At 39.2% G+C, this 23,929-nt stretch overlaps 1 protein-coding gene across 5 annotated transcripts in view; it reads right to left on the reverse strand.

Annotated features, from left to right (window-relative positions):
• TMEM266 (transmembrane protein 266) overlaps window positions 1-23,929 on the reverse strand; it is an 86,497-nt gene that overhangs the window by 34,705 nt on the left and 27,863 nt on the right. For 4 of the 5 annotated variants that reach the window (XM_055805738.1, XM_055805718.1, XM_055805727.1 and 1 more), the window contains 4 exons: window positions 23,805-23,910; window positions 21,435-21,623; window positions 9,816-9,970; window positions 3,531-3,604 (listed from right to left, as the gene is read on the reverse strand). In XM_055805738.1, the coding sequence (XP_055661713.1) occupies window positions 3,531-3,604; window positions 9,816-9,970; window positions 21,435-21,623; window positions 23,805-23,818 (432 nt within the window). In that variant the 5' untranslated portion in view covers window positions 23,819-23,910. The remainder of the gene's footprint in view (window positions 1-3,530; window positions 3,605-9,815; window positions 9,971-21,434; window positions 21,624-23,804; window positions 23,911-23,929) is intronic. The other variant, XM_055805745.1, reaches the window with a different exon arrangement.

The following is a 23,929-nucleotide window of genomic DNA, read 5'->3' on the forward strand; positions in this document are numbered from 1 at the left end:
GCAATGTGATAAGACTATTAAAATACAAGCAAACTCCAATCCACTTACCAAAACACTGTGACATTCCCCATCTTCCTTTTCTCAGCCAACTATTACCAAGGCTGAATTTGCCCTCTTGATAGGGTGTAACCCCGGCCTTGCCTTGCTGTTGGTACTGGTGTTTCCCCCCCAGTGTCTTTCTCTTCTCTTCTGTCTTAACATCTGGGTAACATTTGGTGCACAGACAAATCATAGTGATGTATGTAAACAGAGACAAACATACACAATCAACACCACTAGTAAATCCTGTTCTAATTGTTTGAAAAAAAGCAAAAAACTGATGTGCACTTCACTTGAATAAGGAACATTTTAACATTGGAAAGTCACAGACAGTGACAGAGAATATAAAATTAACAGAGTGCAATAAATTCCTTTAAGGCTTGTGGCTATAACACAAGCATAGAAAGAGCAGAAAGATGTTGTGACAGTAGCTACTTAATTTTGTTGGCAGCTGTTCTGTTAACATTTGCCAGCTGCTGGCATGTTTGTCCCCTCCATTTTAACCAAGCAGAAAGCCAGTGCTTGTTTAACTCCAACATGATAGGATTGTAATTATTTGCGATTACCTTTCTAGCAGCAGCTTTTAATCAGTCCTATTTTTCTAAAACATTCAGATTTTGTGCTGAAAGTTTCCTGGTTTTTAAGTAGTCTTTCACAACTTTGTATTATTTGCTCTCTAACTCTGAGTTGAGGCCTTTCTAAAGAATTGTGTGTCTACATTTACAACTAATGGGAAGCAAACTACAGAATAAACAAACATCCAAGCTTAGGACATGACACTTGCTATGGAAACAACCCTTTCTGAACACCAGAAACCTTGAATCCTTGCTTGCAGGAAAAAGGCACTGACTGAAGGACTAATCAATCCTCAGCAGTTGCCTGTTATATCCAAGCAAACAAATTAAGCCTGCTCATCTCTGGAAAATCATCCCAGCATGGATAGTCACAGACTGCAAAATCTCACTATTAACACACAATCTTCTCAACAAGTAATTCCAAACAAAGACAGCTGACTCATGGTATTGTGAATCAGAGGGCAAAAAATCCCCTGAAGGCACAAGAACAGTAAATAAAATTAAGATGGATGAAAAAAAAATTATCCATGCGATCCGCAGTTTTCGCAATAGTTCATAAGCTCTTGAAGAAAATCAAAAGTTTTGATTTGGATGAGAAAAAAATAAACCATCTGTTTTTCCTTTGATGAGATGCATTTCAATGCAACCAGAAGTGCTGTTGCTCATTAACCTGGCACAAGGCCAGCCCCAGCAATCGCAGTAGGCAAGGTACCTTCATTGTCTTCCAGACCTGTGGTCTTTGAAGCACATCCAGTTGCTCTGTGGAGCCACCTCTGTTACTTGAACCCAGCCAAAGACTGAGCTGCCAAATGAACCAATACTCCAAAATCTACCCTCCTCCGTGCACTTTCCGTGGCTGCCTTGTGGCCTCATTCTTCTTCGGTATAAATTCAAACCATAACTGAATAGGCAAAGGAAGGTACTTTGAAAGATAGAAACAGATAACGAAGTGAGTGGTAAGAGGTTTATAAAAAATGAGAACAGCAAGCAGACAAGGAAAAGTAGTTCCAAATACCTAATACAGAGAGAAGGAGAAAAGCCAGCACAGATCCTAAATGAGGATGATGAGTCAGGCAACCACTTCTGGCTCTGTGAAGTATTCCTGTTATTGTTTTCCTGCAAAACACTTCTGAACCAGTTCATCCACTTAAGGGGGTACTCTGTCTCAGCAGAACTGAAACAACTGATTTTTTCCTTGAGACAGGTGAGTACTGGCCTGGAGGATCTGTCTGCACTGCCACAACCAACCACTATCAGCATAAGAACTGAACTACGGAAGGGATACAGGAGCAAGGTACTGTATCAGGGTTTGAGAAGAGTGGTTGGTGGTACAAGTGAATGAAAACAGAACTTGAGACTACACCCCAGTAGAAGGGAACTGCAGACCACAGAAGTTTTTAGTGAAACAAGCTCCAGAAAGTGATGAAGATCAGGTGAGCATGCATGTGCAGCCATGCTGCTAGTAGCAGAGTTACAAACTGATCCTGTTGGGAAGCTCAGGATTACCACAAGCCCCAGAGTGCTAATCCCCACTGAAGATAGATTCTGGGGGAGAGGGGGAAGTATTTTTTTACATGGAATGGACTCCATCTAACAAACTTGAGTCTTTGAGAATTAGGATGTGCAATTCACAAAGGAAAGAGTCTGCAAGTTTTTTTAATTGTTTAAAGATATTTTTTTTCAGTTGGTTTACATGAATCCTACAACCCACACTGTCAAAGGATGGGGATGGTAATCACATCTATTTGTGCAACTGCAGCACCAGAAGGCTAGGATGCAAAGCAGCCTTGAGACCCCTGTCTGTTACAAAGGAATCCTCTCAGAAGGTGCCCACTGATGGTCTGGCAACACCAGCTAGAAAAATCCATGTTATGAGTAGAAATACAAAGTAATATACATAAAAAAATGTATTTCATCAATAGAACCATGGAAAAAAGCAGGTATATAATACCGTGAGTATGAATTCAACACAAGTGATCTATCAAATCATTTGCAGATATCACAGCTCCTTGGTTTTTGGTGGGTTGGTCTGGGGTCGTTTTGGTTGGTTGGTTTTTTAACCTTCACCTACATTTACCACAGAGTGAAGACTAACATCTGTTCGGATGATAATATTTTCTCCCATGAAACTAGAAAAAATATTTAAAAATATTTAAGTCCAAGCTGTCTTCCAACTTAACAAAATGTGTTTTTTTCTGACAAGTAATACACCATGACCTGAAAAAATAGCCTTAAAAATAATTTTGGGATTTTCAGGAGTAGTATAGATGTCTCAATATCAATGACTTCTTTTTGGAATAAAGCTGAAAACTGTAACGTATTATCCCAATTTGGTCATTTGTTATATCATGATTACAGCCTTTTCCAATGCATGCATTCATTCAAAGTTTTGCAAAGAAATTCACCATTTGTTTCATTCTCTTACTGTATCTACTAGAACATCTACACTACCTACATGAACTGTGACAGGCGATAACTTCATTCTTAAACACATCTTTTTGCAAAAAAGCTCTGTGGATCTTTAATCCTGAATAATATATCTTATTCCTATCCCTTATACCCAGTGACACTAAAAAGATTTCTGTGAGAACAAATGGATGAAACTAGTCCTGTCCTGCACCTGTAGTTAGTCGGAGATGATTATTTTTTTGTAGTTTTCAAATTACAATTTGCAAGATAGTATCTTCCATGTTTCCTTACCAATTCTAGGCAACTGACAAAGAGTGCTAATCTGTTTTGTGTGTTACTTTGTTTGCTGTGTAGGAGTGGCAACTGTTGGCTTGGTGGTTTTTTTCCTTAAAGTACTCTGTGCTACATTTACTCACAGTCAAATTACTGTTAAACTCTTACTAATGCCAGTGACAGCATAAAAATACTTTGCAGTTCTGTATGTGGTGAAAGACTGATTATACATACCTCCGAAAAGAAAACAGACAGGATGACTAGGCTGATCCAGTGAATTATTCCTGCAAACTGTGATGCACTTGAAACTGCAATTAACACAATACAACGAAGCATCATTATAGTAGCAGAAAGCAACTTCGGTTTAATATAATTAGTACTGCTACAACTTAGATACGGGTAAAACTTCCTTTCTTACATTTTGTAATGGAAGTACCAGAAAAAGGATGGGATGTAAAGGGACATGAAACTCCAGCCCTGTCAGCTGCTCACCCTAATTCAGGCCAACATGTTAGCAGCCACAGCAGCTGTTCATTGGAGCTCTTACAGATAGGACTGCTGGTAAGCAATAACATACACGTTTTAGGTCTTTGATGCTCTGTCACTGCTCCGTGCTCTCATTCCATGCACTGCCTTAGTCCAAGATGTGTGACTAAATCCAGTATACCTAAAAGTCCAGAGTTAGAATTCTGTAAGGAGACAGAATGCTCTACTATCCCCACATTGTTCCTTGTATTCAGTCTTTGACAACTCAGCTCAGAAGATTGCTAATTGTCTGGAATGGGTACTTAAAAAACAGTGCTCAAACTGGGCTTCCAAATACATTTCTATCATTTAAATAAATAAATAGGGTGACTTTTGTACAGCTTTCCGGACATGGCATGAACAGCTCTGACTAGCTCAGCACCCCATTCCCCTCAGAGTCAAGTTTGACTCCAGGAAAACCACAGCAAGAGAAACAACAGAAAGAATCAATGTAATTGTTAACTGTTAATAATATCAAATCTTAATGCCTTAATTTTAAGGAGCTTGTGAAATACCAGCAATTCTAATCTGTACAGCAAACGTGACTGGTTTTGTGCAGCGTTTCAGGAAACGTGGCTGTCACAGGGACAGGTTTATGTTTAAAGAAGTTTCTACGAGAACACTCAAAAAAGCTACACTAAACAAAATAAAATTCCAGTTTAAGTAAATGGTTAATTCATAATTTCCTTTGTAAGCGCTCTTTTTCAGAAAGACAGTGACCATTAAAGTTAGTTATGTTCACTTCATTGCAAACTCCTCCACAAAAATAAGTCTGTAAAGGGCAAGTTAAAATACTAGTTTATGAAACTCTGGATTCTACATACTAATTTCCCATATAGGTACTCTTTACGCATGCAAAATGTTGAGGTAGTTATTCCACTTTCAAAGTGAAATGACTTTCAACAAAAGTCCTTTCAGGAACTGACTGGCAGGAATGCTCAGGAAAACTTCCCTGCATTCATTAAAAGTATGGTTTTACAGAGTACTTAAGCCTTGTACAGGCACTCACTGGCATTAAATCAGCCTTTCCTTCGATACAATTTATTTTGCTTATAAGTTAAATGAAATAAACCGAGGCAAATTTGCTGCAAGACTGCATAAGAGGCCCTATGATATATGGGTTGTCTTCATGTTCTTAAATCAATCTCTTGAAATCTGGAGGACTCCTTTAACAAGTAAGTTCATCTGAAATTCTGTGATCAAAGTTCCCTTCACTTCTGACAAAAACAGGAAGCTGAAAGGGTCCTGTATCTGAACTGCTGGTAACTCCTGCTCTGAAGGTCACATGCTTTCAAGTTTGAAATAAGGGAATGAAGAGAAAAGATTCTGTCTTTACTACAGGGCATTTGTGAGTCAACCATCCCTACAGAAGCCATCAAAATAGTCTATGCAGTCTTGCAGTTTTGAAGAATTACTGTGTAACAGCAAAGTTTAAGGCAATCAATATGTGCATAGAGGCGCAAGACTGGCAGAATTAAAGTCTCAAGAACATACAGGGCATGCACTAAATAAAGCATCTTATTTTAAAATTAAAACTGTTTAAAACGGGAAGGGATGTAGGAAGACATTAGGACACAAAGAATACTGTTAGTATGGGCTGCCACTGGAACTGTCACAGCTGAGGCTCATCTGGTGCTTGATGAAAGAGGGTTTGCTGTGGTGCAGCAGAAGAGCCACTTAAAGATGAAACAACTGGGCAAAAAAGAATATATTTAACTTTCCCAAGACACTGTCGTTAAAGGGTGGCATAAAGAACAAGAAAAGGAAACCGTTTGCAGGCAGTTTCCAAACCGCTGCCGACTGACATGCAGGGCTCTTGCTGCCCCCTAGCGGACCGGAGCGATACAGCAGCCAGGGGGTGGGGGGAAATCGGTGTCGCCCGGCGCACCAGCTGTGGCAGTGCTGGGTGCGCTGCCGGACGGCGCGCCATCCAATTGCCAGGAAAACAGTAAATTTGAAAAATCCTTCCAAGCAGGAAGCTTTTGTACAACAGCTGAATCGCTAGCCCATACACTGAATCTGGGTATTTCCCTCCTCCAAAATACTCCTTTTCAAAACTGCCGTGAAAAGCTACAAAAATGGGAGCAGGGTCTTCTCCAAGAGGTGCTCCTCCCTGCTCTGTGGTGGTCCACATACATCATTGGGATTCAGTTTGAGAGAAAGCACCTAAGCTAGGCAGCTTCCACTTTTATCTGGAACAGAATTGCACATTTGTTGAACTTGTAAACTTTTTTCCCCCAAAATTTTTAACCTAAAAGCCCAAAAGTTTTGCTTTATTTCACATTTCGCTTGTCTGTTGCTACAGGGAAGAAACAAATCAAATCCAGATGCTTTTTAGTTGTGAAGAAGCTGGTTCAGTATAAAATGCTGAGCACAGCCAATGTCAACACACCTCCTGCCCCTCTCCCTCACTTTCATCTCCTCTCAAAATGTATATCCAGGAGAGGAGGGATGAAGAATACATCCTAACTATCCTGGGTTTGGCTGGGATGGAGTTAACTTTCTTCTTAGTAGCTGGTGCAGGGCTGTGTTTTGGCTCTGATGGAAGACCAGTGTTGATAACCACTGATGTTGTTAGCTGTTGCTGGGTGATGTTTATACTCAGTCAAGGATTTTTTGGTTTCTTGGGCTTTGCCAGCGAGAGGGCTGGAGGGGCGCAGGAAACTGGGAGGGGACACAGCCAGGGCAGGTGACCTGAACCAGCCAAAGAGGTATTCCATACCATGGGATGTCATGCTTGGTATATAAACTTGGAGGGTTAGCTGGGGGGTGGGGGGGCTGGGTAGGGGGTTGCTGCTAAGGGACTGGCTGGGCATCAGTCAGCAGTTGTGCTGTGCATCACTTGTTTTCCTTTGTCCCTTTTCCCTTGGATTTTATCTTTTTCCCCACCTTTTCATTGTAACTGTTACTATTATTGTTGTTATTCTTAAATTTTGTAATTGTTTTAATTACTAGATTGTTCTTATCTCAACCCTCAAGTTTTACATTCTCTTTCCAATTCTCCTCCCCACCCCTCCAGGTCAGGGAGAGTAAGCAGGCAGCTGCGCGGTGCTCGGTGATCAGCTGGGGTTAAACCACAACGCTGACAAACCCTGAGTGGCCATTACAGAAGCTCATCCTATCAGTGCTTGCTTTCGGTGGATGTTGTTCTTGATGATTTCCTGGCAGGTACAAACTATACTGCTTCTGCAAGGAGCAGAGAGCAGACTGTCACTGCGCCATTTGGGCAAGCCCTGAACCCACTCTTACTGAGGCATTGCTGCACTGCCTTGTGCGCTTCCTTTGCACAGCTATGCATGTACTCACACAGGGCCCCGATCTAGCAATCAAATGACCAGGAGCAGAACTTTTCAGCTTCACAGTTTTCCAGAAGGCCTGATGCCTTTTACAGACACACCTGCTGTAGTTGATTGCAGAAGAAAGGCAATACTAAGATAGTTTCCTGACTTGCTTTCCCCCAAAACTACTGAACACAAGGAAGGGACACAGCATGGTCTGTATTTCTGAGGAGTGGGGATTGGAACCTGCCATGATCTTTTTTTTTTTTTAAATGAGGTGCAAGTGGCTTAATACATATCTATTTCTGCATTTGCAAAACATCACAAGATACTGAGATGTTATTTCGTTAATGCGTGTGAAGAGCTTTAAAGATAGAACTAAAAAAGCTGACTATAGGACAGAGACCTGTAATAAAAGATCTGTTATATGTCTGCTGCTTTCAGGGGTTTCTAATTCCAGCATGAATATGCTTTGTGCTAAAATACACTAAAAGATCTGTCCTTTTCATGTCTGTGACCTACAACATTTGCAAATATGGTCTCCATCACTGATACTGACAGTTTGCTGTATGGGACAAGTGCACAGTGCAAGCAAAGACTGCCCTAAAAGTATGAGAGGAAAATCATGCTCTCAAAATGTCACAGCCAAAGAAAACATCAGTTAAAAAAAGGGGGGGGAGGAGGCTCCATAAGTAATGACAAACTATAATTGTGGATTAGCACTTGTTATCAAAAAAATTGGCAGTGATGTGCCGTAACATTCTAGTGCATTGGCTGATTTCATATAGAATAAGGAATCATTTAAAACTGTAATTACATTTTTTGAAAAAAAAAAAAAAAACAAAAAACCACAGAATTGTGGCCTAATGACTTTCTAAAACTTTAATGTAAGTGACCCACATTTTTCATATGACACAACTACAATACTTATACCAGTCCCACCAAGATAGCCTTCATCTGATTTAAAACAAAACAGACTGTATTCAACTTAAAGACAAGGTGGCTGATGTGTTGGTTCATTAGTTAAAATGCAAAGTAGCAACACAGAGTGGAATGGCTCCTTTCTCAGGTGATGAGAAAATCCATACAGGCAGGGGCAGCCTCTGAACAGTGAGATCATCTGGCTTGACCAAACACCTATAGGTCATGCACAAGGTATAAGCTGCAGAGCTTTTATAACATGCACTAGACACATAGAGGAGGAATGACCCCTAAAATAAAGCCTTCTTTAGAAGATTCTTCAGAAAATAAATGGTAAGAAAGCAGGCACTCCCAGAGGAGACTCCCTGAAACTGTGTTAAAAATCTAACAGAAATCAAGAGAAACCATTTTAAACTCCTGGATCTACAGGAAATGACAATTCTCTACATAATATTTCTCGAGGTGCCACATCTTTCTGTTTGTTGAAAGCTTCTTCCTCATTCAATTTTTAAGGACATACACCCATATAATTAGCATTCCTGAAGTTTTTTGAAAGCAGAAGATTTGTCCATATTCTAGGCTTCCTCATCCAAAATGGAAACTCACCAGAGACTACAAAAAATAACTGCCACGGAGTGGCCATGCTCAGAACAGTATATGTAAACAGAGGTGTAAATGGTGGACAACAGTGTGGAAAGACAGCTTAGTCATTTATTCATCTTATAGGGTTTATATTGATAATTGCAGCAATTTTAAAGTCCCTTAAACTAATCTTAATATAATTGCAATATTTACACTGAAATCTAACTCCACTAATATTAATAGACAAATCACAAAAATAAAAGGACTTCAACAGAATAAGAAGTTTGTTTGCTCACTTTAAAGTTGCCATAGAAGATACCAGACCATGACTCTCCCATGTTATACATTCAGCATTTATGGTACTGACCGAACCCCACCACTGTCATTTCAACATATCTGAGATTGTACAGAGATGCTAGAGGCTGCTCTTTGACATTTAGCATAGGGAAAATTGCAGCTGGCATTCGTATTCATGTCAGCTTTGTATCATAAGAGCAAAAAAAAAGGAGGGGAGGGGAATGGAGGAAAAGAGCAGTAGAAAAAAAAAGATTAATTGGGAAGCAAAACAGCAGCATTACAATTTCCATTGTGGAACCTGTGTAGAGTGAATTCAGATACAGTAAAACTCCATTTAAGCTATTATTTGACTCCCAGTGTATTAGCAAAGTAGAAAGGAAATCTTTATCACTTCAGTACATAAGATAGAAAACATAACTTCAGTTCCTACCCACCTGAATAGAAGTAAATTAATCATGCAGATAGCACCAAATACACTAGCAAGTTCTTCACTTCTGTTTATCTACATGCATGTGAAAAGTATCAGAGATTAATGACGCACAAATTATCTTTCTTCTGTGTATACAGAGTGCGTTCATAAAGGACAGACCTTTTCAAGTACTAACAGCAGTATGTGCAGATCTCTGCATGTACACTCTGCTTGTATCCTCTGAAAATTTGTCCTATACTGAAGTTGGTCAGCAAAATAAGGAAGAGACTGACTTCACTATACCAGGGTTCCACAAAAACACATTTCTTACCTAGACTAGCAATCATTTAAATGGTAGGAAAAAAATCCCCACAATCCTCCCCACTTCAAAAACCTCCCAGCAAGTTAAGCCTTTATTTCACCAAATATAAAAATATAAAGGGGGGGGAGAAAAGAAGAGAAAAATTTGAAAAATTAAAAAATTAAAAATAAAATCCTCCTACTCACACTGGAGAAGCTTTATATCTATTAGGAGTTCCAGAGTCAGAAGAATCACCACCAATACTACACAGGCTACCAGGAAACTGTTGAGACTTGCACTGAGCAAAAATACCTGCCACACAGCTGCTCGTCTCCCACAGCACGGTTTTAGCCAGTTAGATCTAAGGAAATAAAATTAAGAGGAAAAACAAGAAAAGAAAAGAAAAGAAGTGAAAAAGGAAGAGAGCTAAAAAGCAGTGAACTCAAAATCACAAGTTCTGTTGTTATTGATACACTCAGCAATAATACAAAGTTGTTGCAAAACTCAGTTTCATTGATTTCTTTACCAAGAAAACCACTTCACAAACAACTTCACCCTGGGGATCTTGTGCATCTCTTCAACCCTCTGGAGTGTACTGGTGTTCAAATACCTTTCAATGTATTGAGTAACACAACACTAATTATCATACATACTTTTCTACTTTCTTCCTGTCATTTTTTCATGTGTTTTTATTTTGACATACATGCTGCGTTCCCTTACATCTGTGAGTACCAAGGCACAGCAGGACTCCGCTATTACGTTAAAAGCCAATGATGTTTTGTAAGAATTTCTCTGCTACTTAATTTTATGGTTGTGCACCTTTATCCTCATTGTAGCATGTGACAAATCAGACAAGCACTGTCAAATTTGGTTTGCAACAATCAGTCCATGACATCACAGAAAAGAGCAATAGGAATCTGGAAAACACTGAAGCAGCTCAGTGACTCCACAGCTACACCTACATCTATATGCAGCCTGGCAAAGTGTCAAGCCACTGGCCAAGGCTGTCTAGCTCGTCTAGTTGTCTAACTCTCACCAACCTGCTTGTGCACCAGGCCAAAAACGACTTCCCCAGACTTTAGGGTAGCTCAGTTTTGGGGACAGCATATGCTAGGGACTGTTCCCAAACCTGGTTTAGATGAGGTCAAATTGTTCGGAGGAACAAGACAAGGCAAGATGAAGGGAGCTACGAGGAGGCTACAAGGACAGAACTCTGGAAGGAAGCTGATGCATCAGTAATTGTTGCACTAGTAGTCTGCTAATGCAGATACACATTTCAAGTGAGTTGTTAAAAAAAAAAAAATTTTTTTCTTTTGAAAATATTTGTGCTAGGAGTAAAGTAGCATAAAGCCCACTCATACTTTTTTTCCTCCTAAAATCCCCCCATAGTTTCACTTTGATACAGTACTGTATGATTTCTCATCACAGTGTTTCATAATGTTCTTGTATTGGCTCACCTCTGAAAGTTCTGATGCTTGCCTGACACTTCATATTTTCAAAGCACTGTAAATACACATTAGCTAATGAAGAGCTGACATGATTTATTAACTAGAGTTTAAGAAGCTGCAAGCACACAGACGTGTGGTGCAGTAATGGCACTGTCCAAACTAAAAAGTCAATACACACAAATCAATGGTGTACAAGGTGATATAATGATACTGATCAATTCCAGAAAACCAGCTCTAGACTCAGTAACTCATGATATATTCAAACACTTGGAGAAACATTACAAAACACTCCCTGACATAACCACACTCAAAAATGAGGGAGAAAGTGATGCTACGTAGTGCTCAGAGACTTGACACTTTCAAGCAGCTTCTCAGAATTAAGCATATCGACTAAATACTTGTACTCAAGATGCCCGATTACTTGACCGTGAAATACTCCTAAACTGACTCTTAAAACTTCAGAGAAGATTTGACAAGTGCTACTATCGGGAAATTGCCCTTAGTTTAACTTTGTTATGGTTCTAGCCTGAATACAGAATGCACTAGGTTTTAAAAATATGTATGTTTAAAACATAAAGGGGAAAAAGGCATTAGGATAGGTAATTTTTGCAAATTTGATCTTTTAATGGATTTTACTTTATATTATCTCAAAAGAGGATAACTTGTCTTTACTGCAACTGTTATTTCAGATTTTGTGGGTTTTTTTTCAGGGGCGGGGTGGTGGGGTTGCTTTTTTTTAGATCTTTCTGAAAATAATGCCAGGGAATGGCCCTGTTTAAATAGAACAGTTTTTAGTTCTGCTCTCTCCCTACATTTATCTTCCCTTTTCAAAAAAGACCCATTTTTCCAGTGTTTTAATATTGCAGGGCAGTTTTTCCTCTTTCCTATTCTCAGAATGATCAGCAGAGGGCCTAAGTCCATTCTTTTAAAAGCTCTACATAGTCGAGATTTTCAAATATACCAAATGTTCCTACCAGTAAGAAAAAATTAACTGTGATACTCAACACACGTTACATATAGCCACAATAATCATTATTCAAGCTAACAGTTACTTATAGAATGCTAAAGAATGTGGAGTTATTCCATCTGTATGGTAGTAATATTCCATTGATTCCAAAAAGCTTCAAAACAAAACTGTCAGTTCATGATTCAAAAAAGCAATTAACTTCAAACATCAAGTGCAGATAGATCATCTGCCTGTTTACACATATATATCACTCACAAAATAAATACATTGATTTCAAAGACATAAAAGTGTTTGAAATTTAAGCACTGAAAAGCTACCTCCAGTTTCATATTTTAATTTATTACACCAAGGTGCATTTGTTCAATCCTTGTCCTACAAATGGACATTGATTAGCATCTTCACATCACTGCCTAGCAGACCTCTTCCCAGACCTCCTCCAAGTCCTCTGAATCCACTGACATTAACAACCACGTTACGCTCTGAAAGGAGCACTGGATGGTTTCTTTTCTGGATGCTGCTTAACTAGCTCATTCCCTGCTGCTTCTACACTCCAAAGCAAGATCAGGACTCTGTCATACAGGATTGTTGGTTTTTGGGGTTTTTTTACTTCTTACCCTTGTAAAGGACAGACATAAATAATAAAAGGAACTATAATCCAAGTAGAAATGTATTTTAAATATACTTGTTGACATGCTAACCACACTGACTCCTGGTACACAAATCTCCTCAACTCCTTCAACCATGTAACTTGCCTTAGTAGAGTGGTATCTCTCCCTGCTGATGTGTAAGGGCTCATCCATTCAACAGATGAGAAATCTGGTATTTGAGAGGAAAAAAAATAATCCCATAATTAGTGTGGTTTAAACTTACCTTCAAAATCCTGGCCATTTCCTCTGCAATTCTGCAAAGCTACACTAAATTTAAAGCTCAGATTAGAAACCCAGATGCACAGACCTTAAAGAAAAAAGTTAACATACACAGTTCAAATTTATGAAGAGATTACATACTAACCCTATACAATTCCCTCACTCCAGACCAAAAATAAAAATATATTAAAAAAAAATAGAAAAAAGGTGCCCTTTTTTGTTCAGAGAACAAGTACAACTTATTTTGGTGCCCTGTGTTGTTTCTGTATACCATGCACTATATGGATACAAGTATAGTATGACTTAAGACAACTCTTAAAACAACTTTACTGCATAACTTCAAACAGGTTCATTGGGTACCTCAGTTACTCCATCTCTACAACAGGAATATTTTTCACCTTTCTCACAATGCATGGGCGAAGTAAACAAGTGTACTAGTAGCATGGGAATTTCTTGGTTGATGGTGATACAGGGCTGTAAAGTTTGGTTATGAGACATTAAAATTATTTAGTGGAATTTTATTGCCGGGGTAATTCTTTTTAAAGATACTCTCACACACGGCTTTGTGGAAAAACAATCTGTCATCATCACTGCTAGTTTTATTATTAAACAGCTTGGAAAAAAGAACATAAGGCAAAACTGGGAAAGGTTTAACATGTTTATTCAGCAAGGAACCACTACAAACAATTTGTTCAAGCTGTTAACAGCTGTCACTGTTTCTATTTTCTGGTCTTGCAAACAAATACCCCAAAATCTGCATTATACCTTATACCCTGAGGTTTTTGTGGGGTTTTTAAAATATATTTTTGTGTGTTTGTTTTTTCTTTCTTCTCTTGGTTAAACAGCAAGTGTTTGTATCTCACAAGATGGCTAAGATCAGAAAACAGAAGGATGGATGAGATCCAAATCACTATCTGAAGGAGTAGAAAGGCCATGGTCAGGAAGTAACAGGAACACAGAAAGGCTCAGTAACAACACAAAACCTGGCTGAGACAGAAAAGACAGCAGAGCCTCGCAGCAGGCTACAGATAGCAGCTGGAGGCCTTGAGCAACTCCAAGGAACAGATAGAGCTTGGCACCCCTTTCCTGGACTTCTCCTACAAGCTTAGATTAACTACAGAAGTTTAACTATTGAGAGCTCCCTCATCCTTTTTTTTCCCCTAGAAGTTTTATTATTTCAAACTCTGTGACATTCCTCAGAAGACTGACGCAAAACTGTTGCTCAAATGGCAATAAAGATTCCCCCATTTCCTGCCTAAATTCACATATGACCAGTTTATACATATTTGTTCTTATGCAGATGTTGTTAACTCAATTAGTTGTTCTTCCTTGCTGGAAGTTTGTCCATGATGCATTTATACACAGCGATGGCCTCCACTCATGTAATGTAAGTAAAGCCCATGCTCTTTGTGAACAGCGAGTTTCTGTAACTGTCCTAGTAGTCTCTTCTGCACATGAATACAGACAACTGGAGCAGTACATTATTCTGGAATAGGTTTAATTACATGAATGCAGCCCAGCTCTATTTGAAGTACTTTCTGCTTTGTGCTTTCTTTACAGGCGTATATCACAACATTTGGTCACAGACATCCTGTGATTACTTGGCATATTACTACGCTCACCAGAAAATTGCTTATCAGGCTTTTCCTTTTTATGCTAAATTCTTTAGTGAAATACTAACATCGTGCTCAAAAACAACATTTAAGAAACATAAGAACAGCCATATTAAGTCAGAACAAAGACTTGGTATCCTGTCTCCAGTAGTGGCCAGAGCAGATGTCTCAAGATGACTAAGAACACAGCAAACATACAATACTTCCCCTTAAAACCCTCACAGCATCCAGCTGTTTTCAACTCAGTGACTTCCTGAGACAGATGCTGTTTCTCAGATTCTATTTAGTAACCTTCAATGAATTTCTCTTCCGCAAACTTGTTCAACCTCCCCTTAAGGCTAGATAAGCTGTTAGCAGCCATGCATCCTTTAGAACGCAGTTCCACACATCTACGGCGCTCTGTGAAAAGAGAAACCTCTTCTTGTTTCTTTTGACCTGGGTCTTAATCTATTAATAATATACCCTAGCACCTGTATCGGGGTGGGGTAGGTGGGTGTCAAATGTTAAACTTCTCTGTGTCTCAGATTTTGTAATCTCAATCAAACCTCATGTGAGTCTTCTGTTTTCCAGACTGAAGAGTCCTAGCTTACATAGTAATCTCCAATGGAAGTCATAGCACATCTTTGGTCACAGCCTTCCTCTGAATCTTTTCCAGTTCTTGTATATCTACCATATCCTTTTTGACAGGGACCAGAAGTACACTCACATTCAAGACACGGGCAAGGCTTGGATATATAGAGGAGTACAACAGCAACCTCTCTTTTATTCTCTACTCCTTTTCCTAATGAATCCTAACATCTGATTTGCTTTTAGACTGCTGCCCAGCACTCAGATGACCTTGTCATGGGACTCCCCTTGCAGACTAATATTCCTCCTTTCCATATTTCTCCTTTGTCCTATTGCTTACCCATCTTTCAATTTTTGCACCAAGTCATATCTTCTCCACTTAGACAATTAATTCCAGTGTTGAGCCAGATAAATTAGATCCCTATCTTTTCTACTCTCCAATAAAAAGCTTTGCAAACAGTGGTCTCTGCAGGCTACAACTACATTTCTACCCACAAAAAGTATCTGGGAAAAGCAAGTTTTGTTGGAAAAATACAGAAAGATCTACAATCCAAAAAGCCTGAAAATCACTGAGCTAGAAAATTAATTCTTTTTTTTTTTTTTTTAACTTACATTACTGCTCCCTCTACCAATTGGTGTTGCTGATAAAACCCATTAGAGGGACACACTCAAAGGATTTAGGTACTAGGGTAAACACAGTAATGAGCTATTCTGGAAAACAACATTTACAAAGAAAAACACAGAATCTGTACAGAAAAAGAAGTTTCTAAATCACTGAACATCTCTGTAACGTAACCCAGAATTTCATGTATTCTCTTGTGAAAAGCTGGTCACCTCACAGGTTCTGTCATGCCGAATGCTCATTTTCTGCTGCAGTGCAGGTCTTAGTTTTGGACCAGAGCACAGAGAGTAGCAGTGATATAGTACTGCACAAAGAACAAATCAGCACTACAGTCTCATTCATTATTTTGCTGTTAGGATTTTGCACCATCTTTCTGGATTCAGACTGGCTGGCAGCTAAAAACATACATCACTTTTGTAAATACAAGGGAGCTTGCTCACATCATGAAATAGTTCTGCCCTCCAAAACCTTTGCACTTTATCTCCAGCTTGGACCTCATTATTCACCATGTATCAACATCATGTGCTCCAGGATCTGCATGAGCTGCACAGAACTTTTCAGAAAAGGGACTATTTTCAAATTATGCTGCCAGGTAAAGACAAGAAAAGCAGAATATAAGGGAAGCGTGAGAACTTCATCCATGTGAGTTCTTTTAGTTAAAGCACCTTTAAGCTTTGTAGAAAACACAGGTAATATACCTTAGAAACCAAAATAAAACCTGAAAGATGAATATGAAACCCAGAAATAATGGCACCTATTTGGGTGCAATTACAGAAGACAGACTGAAGGAACAGACACCCTTTTCTCCCAAGATGAGTGAATACATTCATCAGTGAAGGTTTGCAACCAATTTAAAATGAAAAGCTCATGACTCTCTCCTGTGTCAACTTCCGAATCTCTGCAAATCTCTGTTCAGTTTTGGTTTCCCTTTTTTTTTTTCCTTCTCTATCTCTCTCCTCCCCTTCCCTATAATTTTCTTTTTTCAGATATTCATACTGTTTAATGCACTTTCTAGCTGCAACCAAACAAATCTAAAGCTACTAACAGACAATCATAAATCATTAAATTACAATGCCATGACTATTTACAGCTAATGTCGTCACATTAACTATGAACTCCAAACCTTTACAGCTGTTTATGTAAAACAGTACTTGAAAGCAACTTCAAGTTTCAAATTTGTGTAATATATAAAAATTTAAGATCTGCAATCTAAACCAAATAATTTCAATACGGTGTATCTCTCCCCTTGCTTCCCAACCCTCATTAAACACAGTTCTTTATCAAGAGGCAGGCTCACAGAACAACTGCATATTCACAAAAAGAATACAGCCTGTTGTGCAACTGTCTGTAACAATTTTTTTATAATTTGTGTGAATGATACCTCCTAATTGGAATTTAAGAAAAAACAGGAAGAACTCTTCCCTATCCGTTTGTCTTTAGCACAGATATACCACTTCCTTCATTCCCCATCGTTTCTATTGGTCATTGACACAAAAACAGAAGAGAGAAAGCATTTTTTGGAAAACAGAATACTTGATTTGAAAAAAAAAGAAATTAAGAGTGGCACTTAAAGCTAATGTTAACATCTAAAAACCTCCTTAGCTTTCTGAGTAATTAGTCTCCTCAAAGGAACGTTTACATATTCTTTTCATGCAAACCTCGTTCAGTGCAGACACAGCCTCCCCAGTAAATTCACAGAAACAAAGAAAATCGGCAACTTTGCTGCTGCTTTTTGTATACAAGTATCACCTAATCTGTTACAGGTATTTTAGAAGTGTACCCCGTGTGTTCTTCTTGGCACCCAAGGCACATTTTTTGAATCAGTTTATTTCTCATAGACACATCTCCAGCCTATGCCTCAATCATTTCTGCAATGTCTCAGCATAGGGTACAGTGCACAGCAGCAATATCTAAGAATAATTCCAAGGAGTTAACTGCAGGGCAGCTCAGCAGGACTAGGAGGTAATGAACATCTCACTCATTTTGGACCTGAGAACTAAGCTCCTGTTTCTTCACAGTGCTACACAGGATGGAAAAGAGATAAATAGAGATTGCTGTAGTCACATAAAGCTCAAAATGTTTTAGTGACATATTGTCAGCATTTATCAGAAAATTTCCTTTTCTGAAGTTTAAGACCCATAGATAGCTCTATTAACACCAGGCACATCAGCCCCACTGCAGCTAGGAAGCAAGCCAGATGCAGGAATCCCTCCTATTCCACATGCAGTGACCACAGGTACCTTGCTCCTCTTCAGTGCAAAGGCGGCAATGCCAGCCCACCCACATGATTTATAATGAGTGAGAATATTTGCAATGCAGAATCCATCCAACTTAACCAACTTCCAACATGTAAATCTTTGTACTTTCCCTGTTTGGGAACTCTACAGAGAAAAGAATTTTTGCTCAACCCACATTAGAAGACAACATATTTCACATTTTGTTTGAGGGTTTCTGGGAGAGTGGAAAGGGTTTTCTTGCCTGATTACCTTTTCACTACTTACAGGTGTACTTCAGGGACAGGCTTAATGCATAGTCTAATCTGCAGTTCGTTCTTTGTTGCTGAGCACAGGGATCAGCATTGTAAACTAAATTTCTGACAAAACCAGCTCAAACAGTCCACAAAATCCCTTCAACAACACTGACAGATGGGAACTGACTGCCCTGAGCATTTGATATAATAAAGACCCAAACTGCACAAAATAAGATTTCTTTATTCTAGTATCTTTAAAGCCATGGGAAGGTCAGTTTACATATGGTCTGTCTAGCAAAAGGCAGACCATAATGTTCCTTTCTTTTTGCTTTTCTTTTTTCATTTCTTTGTGGGGGAGTTAGCTAGTCGGGTGCCATCCAAGAGTTTCTAGGCACACAACAAGGGCTGAGCTATGACCCACCCATTCCTAGTTGCCTATTAACATTGGCTTCATTGAGGGAAACATTCTCTCAGATGAAACAAAAAGCTCCTCTAGTTAGCAATCTGGTTAAATTTGTACTTGTGCTTGGACCCTGACCATCTTCTAGCCTTGAAGAAGGAAAGTTAGAGGAAAGCCTTGGGGTGCACACAACCAAACTATCAAATCAGAAGACTCCTTTATTGCATACTCATCCATCTCTAGCCTGATGTCTCTCTCATTGCTCTGCACATGGAGATGGAGACATACTAGTGATGAAGCGTGACAACCCACGTCAGGAACTAGGCATTGTGGACAATTATGTTGAAAACCAAAATGTCATGTATAGATGCAGCCTGTAACAACAACCCAGCACTTTCCAAGCACAAGGATGTGCCAGACCTTCCTGCTGCAAAGCCTTGCAGTTAGAATGGCTACAACTTGCTTAGATCAGGTACAGATCTAGAGTAACAGAGCCATACAGAATATATGCAGGTCATACAGGTTGGCACCTTCCCTGAAATTCTCAGGGAAAAGGATACAGAAGGTAACGCTTGGAGTCTGTGACAAGGCAAACTGACAGGGAGGGGAAGACGAGTCCTACATCACCTTTTAGTACTCTCCAGCATTTGCAGCATCTTCTGGTATCTGCACCAGCAACCCGTATCGCAGCATTGGGGTAACAGCTTCACAGTTACGAATATGGATGCTGGCAGAAACTACAGGGACTTAGATATTTTCTGCCACCTCCTGTGCTGCCCTTCCCACACCACTCTTCATACATGAGGAAGATGTAGCTGTCAGTTCCTGTACCAAACTCATCCGACCCACCCTATCTCCTTCTTACTTAGGTGGAAGCCAGTCGCATCTAACAAGGCCATGAGAAAGAAATTACACCACATTCATAAAACCAGATATATTCCCAATGAAGCCATGAGGTAGTATGGGGACAGTATTTTACTTTTGCTGCTGGGCTTCTTGAGCTCAGCTCTGCTCCTAATTTTCACAAGGCATCAGTTGCAGATCAGTGCTTCTGAAAGGAGGAAGCCACCATTCCCACAAGGCAGGTGCGGTCCTGGGACTTCGCTGAACATAAACAGCCAAAATGCATTGAGACATACAAACTAAAGCTCTGAATTTTCTTCAGAGAATCCACTCTACAGCTGGGAGGTGTGGATGGCACCTGCTTGTTTCCGTTCAGACCAATGAAGCCACAAAAGAAGAGATCTCGGCTGAGAAAAAGAATGACAAGTCTATTTCCATACTTAAGGCTGCAAAGCTGCTCATATGGTCACAATGAGAGATCTGTGCACTTTGGCACAGTGAAAAATTGAGTTTCAGATCATAAAAATCTATAAAAAGTGCATATTAACTAAACTGGTATTTACTCAGCACCAAAATAGCCTGAGGGTTACACCTGCATACTCAAATTAATTTTCAAGTGCCTCTTTTGCTATGCAGGGTATTTTATGTTACAGTTGTACCATACTTATGTAACCTACTTGAAATGTATTTCCCCTTGTTTGGAGTAACAACTTTCTGGAGATGTCTCAAAGTCCTATTTGGAAAGAAATTAAAGGCAAGAGCCCTCCCTGCATACAGCTTCCTGGCTACCACACAGAATAGCCACTGAGCAGAGATCAAGCAGGTGTGTCTCTGCTGGTTTCAGAGCACAGGTTAGAGCACACTGAGCTGTTAATAAATGGAGGCTTATATAAAGCCTTTTAACGTCTTCATCAATGGGAGCTCCGTATGACTTACTGTGAAGTGCTTTTAGATGGATGCTGTTGACAGTGAAGTATATATACATTCAGTGTGACACACAGTGGACACTAATCACAGAATCAGAGCGGCTAGGCACAAGCGGTGACCTGATCTCTGTCCCAAGGGATGTTAAACTATAGTGTTAATCATTCCTGACAAATGCATTGTCTTAAAGACATCTAGCAATAGCAATTCCATTCCCCTCCTCCATACACACACTATTAGCTACCCTAGCACTTTGCTACCCTCATTATTCTTCTCTTTGCTACGATTCAAGCTTTTTACTTCTTGTCCTAAACATCACGGAGATTGGTAACAGACTGTTCTCTTCCTCACTGAAGTTTCTTATAAGCTCCCCTGACAGTCTCTTCTTCACGTGAAACACAGTTACTTCAATCAGTACTCCACAACAGGTTTTCTAAGCCTCTGATCTGCCTTCCTCTGGATTCTCTCCAGTTGACCCCAATCTTTCAGAAAAAATTTAGTATAGCAGTCCACCTACAGCCACTTCAAGCCTGAACCAGGCAAAAGGATGACTTCTAATCTCCTGCAGGACAACAACACTACATAATCTGACACTGGCTTATGTTTCGGCAAACATTATGAACTGATTAAGATCTTTTATTCCAATAAAACTGGAACAGTTGTCTAGGAAAATAGGGGTAGTATGTATACACATTATCAAAGACAATGTTCTGTCCAGGAATTGGCAGAGTCATTATCTCTCAGTCAGGAGATATACAAAAAATCACAGTAGCCATCTCTGTCAACCTGAAACATTTCACAAAGACCTTTCACGAGGCCATTCTGCTTGTCTGCTGGACTAGATGCTTGGTCTAGTTTTCCCTGAAAGAAGGCTTCCAAACTGTGCTAAAAGAGCAGCTACGAATCACTTAAAATTATAAAGAGCCCCAAACCAGCACAGATTAGTTACATTAGAAAAGATCACTTCCATCCTGTGACAACGGTTTTTTTTGAAGAGTTTGAGGACAACTGGTTACACTTCTCCAACTCAAGGTTTTCTTTTTCTACAGGCCATGAAATCCCTATAGCGTAAAACTAGAAAAAAATTTCTGTCCTTTGTACTTACCCTTCTCTTTGGTACTCCTCATCCAAATTTGACAAAAGCTGGGACCCAGCCACAGACAGATCAAGTGCAGCTAAAGGTAGATCTCGATAAGCAAAATTAACAAGCTGTACAGGAGCAATGCTTTTGGTCTCTTCTTCCACTTGTTGCGAAATTATCTCAACTTCTGAAACACCACCTTCTATTGTAGGCCTGAAAATGTAATAGGCAAAATAGAAAGCCCTCTCTCTCCACACACACATATACATATAAATATAAATAAGCAAGCAAGTAAAAATAAGTTAGAGACCAGAACTTTAGAATCCTAAAAAGCCAGCAACATAACAGAACTTTGTGAGGTCATTGAGGGGACAGACTAGATCCCAGACTCGTCTTTTGCAGATCCCACTGCAGTCAACAGAAACGTCAGACAAACAGCAGCATTTCACTCTGCTGAATCTGCTTCAAAAGCACTAAATATAAGTGGATGCGATACAAACACATACGAAAAAATGTATGAACCCAAATGCAAAACATTTGTGCAAAACAGAAAGGCGGCATGTAACTACGCCACCTAAAAACTTACTGCTTTATAAGTTAGATCAGTGAGCAATGAATAGCTAAGCTTATTTATCATTATATACAAATCAACTGTTAAATTAATGGATGCAGTTTGACCCCTCTTCCATTGTGGGTTAATATTCAAATAGTTTTGACAGATGGCAAATTTGTTTCATAGCAACTAGAAAGGAACATTCTATTGCAAGTTATTTCAAAATAATTCTGAAAGGAGAACAACAATTCAGAAGAATTATGGACTCCTCTATAAAGATCATCTTAACTATCCTTATGTGCAGCTTCCAAATCTTAACATGTATTCTTCTATCACCCCACTAACATTAATGGGAACTCCATGCAGGTAAAACCAGAGTCTGACTACGTACGTGTCTTCCACATTTATAACAAGATACTACTTATCTAGAAACTCAAACTTTGTCAGTTAGCATATTATCTAGTGCATGCAAAGATGATTTCATTGCAGGAGAGAGGTTGCATGACAAGCCCCAGCAGGGATTGATCCTTTGTAGTACCCAGTGAAAGCTACTTGCTCCATTTGATTCAGAGTAGGTGCAAGCAAAAACTTCTCTAGCTTTCATCCAGGGGAGCTTGTTAACTTCTGAAGACATCACAGGCTACTTGTCAGAGATATTCAACAGCAGGTGTGAAGATACTCTTTTTCCTTAGGGATATAGTTAAAGCGCTTAGCACCCAAATTCTGTCTGTTATTTGACTGCAAAAGTTACATTGGTGACTGTTTTAAAAAAGCTTATTAAAATCTTCTAGCTATTCAAGCAGCCTGAATAACAGTTCAGGTTTTTCTTCCAGAAAAAAAAAAAAAGAATAATTTTGAAGAGTTCTTAACTCTTATATCTTGTAAGTCTAAGGATGTGGGTGAAGGAACTAAAATTCTATGTGAAAGAGAGAAATATTCTGTTAGTCAGAGCCTCGCCATTAAACTAACCCTTTCTGATGGAAAACATCATTCCTAAATTAAAACAAGCTAACTGCTGCTGCCAGCATTACACAAGAATAATTTTAAAAATCAGAAAACGCTGTTATAGCTGAAGTATTTGGCAGGGAAAGGCTGCAACTGTCTACTATGGCAGAAAGCAGGAGCAAGAGGAAGTACTATTTGAACAACCTAAAGGCTTATTTCATTCTTTGTCTAACCAATAATGGAAAGTAATGAGATTCTTTTGCAACAGAACTGTATTCCTCTGTAAGCAATCTGAAAACAGAAGCCCAGAGGGAAGAGCTAATTTTAGCAAGAATTTTCTTTCTTTGATTTTCACCTTTAGTGCCATCCTGTGAACATGTACCTTTACAAGTCCAAGCCAGTTCAGTTTTGCATGAAAGAGCATATAATGATCCAATATCCAGTCTTATAAAGGAAAAACGAAATGGGTTGTTGCAGCTTTCCCACTCCCAACAGGTCTTACTTTCTATATTCTTAGACAGAACAAATGACAGGCATTGTCTGATTTGACTGAAAAGAAAAACAAGCAAACCAACAGACTTAAGTGTTGGCAAACAGCTTTGAGACAGGTTTGGTGGCAGCAAAGAAAAAAGGCAAACAGATCTGAAAATAATATGACATACTAGTTTTCAGCCACTGGCTGTTAGTAACATAGACATGCTTACAGCATTCATGTTTTTTCTGTTAATTCACACTCTTTAGACAACTAACCAAATCCTACTATTCCTTCTCCAAATATCAGCTTTTCCTTCCAATAATACCTACAGAACCCTTTTGATGTCACAACATCATTCTCCTACAGGTAGCAACCTGTTCCCTTCTCTTTAATTTATTAGCTACCTTCACATGGTACTTACTGAGGATTGGTCATGCTGAAGGATGCAACTGAATCAGCAGCGGTTCCAGTATTTGACTAATTAAAGCTGTTCTGCACAGAAGTTCTAGCCTTCCAAGATTAGGTCTCTGTGAGAAGCAAACCAAA

This window comes from Falco peregrinus, chromosome 1 (genome assembly GCF_023634155.1).
Source record: "Falco peregrinus isolate bFalPer1 chromosome 1, bFalPer1.pri, whole genome shotgun sequence".
NCBI lineage: Eukaryota > Metazoa > Chordata > Aves > Falconiformes > Falconidae > Falco > Falco peregrinus.